Genomic DNA, 2995 nt, shown 5'->3' with positions numbered 1-2995 from the left:
ATAACTCTTCTTATCTTTTAATGTGTGCCTTTTGAATATCAATTTTTGCATCATGTTTGGACCAGGATGGCCAATCCGGCTGTGCCATAAAGTGTATATTTTCGCAGGCTTTTAGCCTCTATCATACTGATCTATGCATAGTTTAGGTCAGTAGAGAATGCATGTATAATCTTTAGGACTTATTATGGCCTTGGGCGATTTTATACATATATCTGAAGGAACTCTTTGTTTCTTTCGCCCATTGTTTCAATATGGAAACCATTCATTCTTATATCTTTAAAACTCAATAGGTTGCTCTTGCTCTTAGAGCTGGGTGAATATAAGGCATCACTGATTTCTAGATGCATACTCTTAGGCAATAATATATTAGTCTAGCCATAGTCTTCTTTCAGACTGGCGATATCTGCTTTAGTACTTATATTGGCATTTTTCAGTGTACTCATATAGAAAAATCATTCATTCATTTAATCTAAGCAGAAAATGTAATATAAATAAATTCAAAGAGATAAAAATCAGAGAAAACCTACAAGCAAAGCAATCACACAAGTTTGATGTCGAAATCAGATTATCAACTTGATTCTTTTAGGCAATCATAAGTCTCATATTCCATAACATCATCTTGATCATGTTCGAAATTATTTTCACCATTTTTATAGACCAAGTGGGTTTCAGGATTCTTCCCTTTCAGACTCTCTTTGATATAGGTCACAAAAATGTTTGGGAGTCCTTCATATCTTAGCCCAATGGTTCGGCTGTTTTGAGCAATACTAGAATATAGATTTCAAACATGAATTTCAATGAATTAGTTTCAAGGCTGATTCTATCAATTTTATTAATCAGTTTCAAGGCTGATATTTATCAGTTTCGAAACTGATATTAGCAAGATGGAATCAAGCAATCTAATTTTAGGAATACACAAATTAGGGTTTAGGGTTTCAATTTGAAATTATGGTTTTATCAATAAATCAGCTTCTAGCAAATAATCTTAAACCTCGGAACAGTTGATTATATCATGAAACTATCAACCTAGTATAATATGAAACCTCAAAACATTCAATTCAAATTATGCAATACACATATTCTATTTTAGGGCTTATCAATTCGAATTAGGGTTTATATTATAACAGATTCTAACATGCAATATTAAACCTCAAATCATTCAATCAGGTTATAAAAACTATCAATCCTAACTCTCACGGATTTAAACCTCAAAGAAACATTCAATCAATCAAATAAAACAATCCATGCACAGATTTTAGGGTTTCACTTTGAAGATTAGTTCATTCGATTTTGGGTTCTTAGAGTTTAGGTATACCTTAAACCTTTGATGGGTTGAATGGACCACCAAGAGAATGAGCTTACGTGGACTGGTACAAACTGGAATCTTACACGGACTGGTCCAAACTGTTTCCTTGCAGTCCGCGATTTAGCTTAGGTTGAGCTGATCGGGATCGTTGGTACGCGAGCTGGTACTTCAGTCAAAGAACTCGTATATCTGGAACAGTTTGATCACGGACTGGAACAGGCTGATCGTACAATCTGGAATAGTTGAGGCGTACTGAAACTTGCAGATATCAGTCCACAGATCGATCTTGTTGAGATCAGTGGTCGAATACAGATCAGGGTCATGATCAAAGAGCGGTGGTCGATAGAGATTAGGGTTTTAGCAATGGAGAGAGATTTAAGGTTTATGGTCGATATTTTAGCTTAGGGTTTTAGAGATCAATCGTGTTGATAACGTGTTGTGAAAGTAATGGAAAAGTCTATATTTATTCATAACATAGATGTTCCTTATATAGGAGATTACACCGTCATAGATAAATGGAAAGATTACAAATCATAATCTCTTGGTTATGAGCCATTCACAATCTGGTTCATAACATTGATTTATTTTATACAGATTTTACAAATGAAGCTACAATGTTCGAGAAATCGCTACGCGGTAACTAGGCACTCTATAGAAAATTAGCTCATAGGAAGATTATTCGGGACCAAGGCGGAAACTAAACTAGACGTTAACAAACTATTGATTTATTTTATATAGATTTTACATTTATATAAGATATTTTAGTTTTTGGGTATAATTATAAAATTATTTCGATGACTTATTAAAATTTAGATATACAAAATAAAACATTTTTTTGTGAATGTTTACAAATATTATTACTTAATTTAATAGATTTATACTAAATTAAATCGATTCAAACCGTTTTAGAATGATTTAAATCTATTTAAAATGGTTTAAACCGATTTGAATCATATAAATCGGATTTTAGTTTCGGTTAGAGGGGGATTTGCCTTTTAGAACCTTGGAAACTACCGAACAAAAACACACGACAGCTACTTAGTAGAAGATGTTATATATATTACCTCAGCTTCAGTAACCATCATGTCGACATAACCTTTCAACTTATTGACTCTAAGTGCCTCAGTGAAGAACCTAAACTGCTCCTGACGAACTGAGTAGTCAACATCGAAGACAACTCCAGGGCCAAAAGTAGGCACATTGAACTGGTACACTTCCTGCTGGCTGAGATCAGACTCAGGAGCTTTGAAGAAATGAGCAGAGACTTCAGGACCGATGAGAAAAGTCATCTTTTTGTGGAGGAGGTTCACTGTGAAGACGCAGGGCCGGCTGATGACCAGGGGCCAGCAGTGCATCCGCCCAGGGCCCATTGTTGGAAGGGGCCCATAATTTTTTTTTTTTTAATGTAGTAGTGTAATTATATTTTTTGTAAACTATACGTATAATGTTTTAGAAAAACGAAATTAATAAATACAAAATTTATAAATCTAACTTTATGGAAACAAAATCTTATTTATGTTAATTTGATTAAACTTTTACCAAATTATAATTAATATTAAAATATTATAATCAACATTAAAAGTAGTTATCTAATGTGAGCTTTTTAAGCATGAGTGTATTTCATCAATACGTCTTCAGTGACAATACAATTTTAATACTCTCAAAATCGTTGATTCTTCAAGGATTCTT

General features: G+C 33.3%; 1 protein-coding gene across 1 annotated transcript in view; it reads right to left on the bottom strand.

Annotated features, from left to right (window-relative positions):
* LOC106308893 (sterol 14-demethylase-like) overlaps nt 1-2995 on the bottom strand; it is a 7052-nt gene that overhangs the window by 3049 nt on the left and 1008 nt on the right. The window contains exon 3 of the mRNA XM_013745998.1: nt 2371-2615. Coding sequence (XP_013601452.1) covers nt 2371-2615 — 245 coding nt within the window. The remainder of the gene's footprint in view (nt 1-2370; nt 2616-2995) is intronic.

This window comes from Brassica oleracea, chromosome C8, assembly GCF_000695525.1.
Source record: "Brassica oleracea var. oleracea cultivar TO1000 chromosome C8, BOL, whole genome shotgun sequence".
Taxonomy (NCBI): domain Eukaryota; kingdom Viridiplantae; phylum Streptophyta; class Magnoliopsida; order Brassicales; family Brassicaceae; genus Brassica; species Brassica oleracea.
Note: the sequence above shows the minus strand (reverse complement) of the source record. Positions and strands in the feature narration are given on the sequence as shown.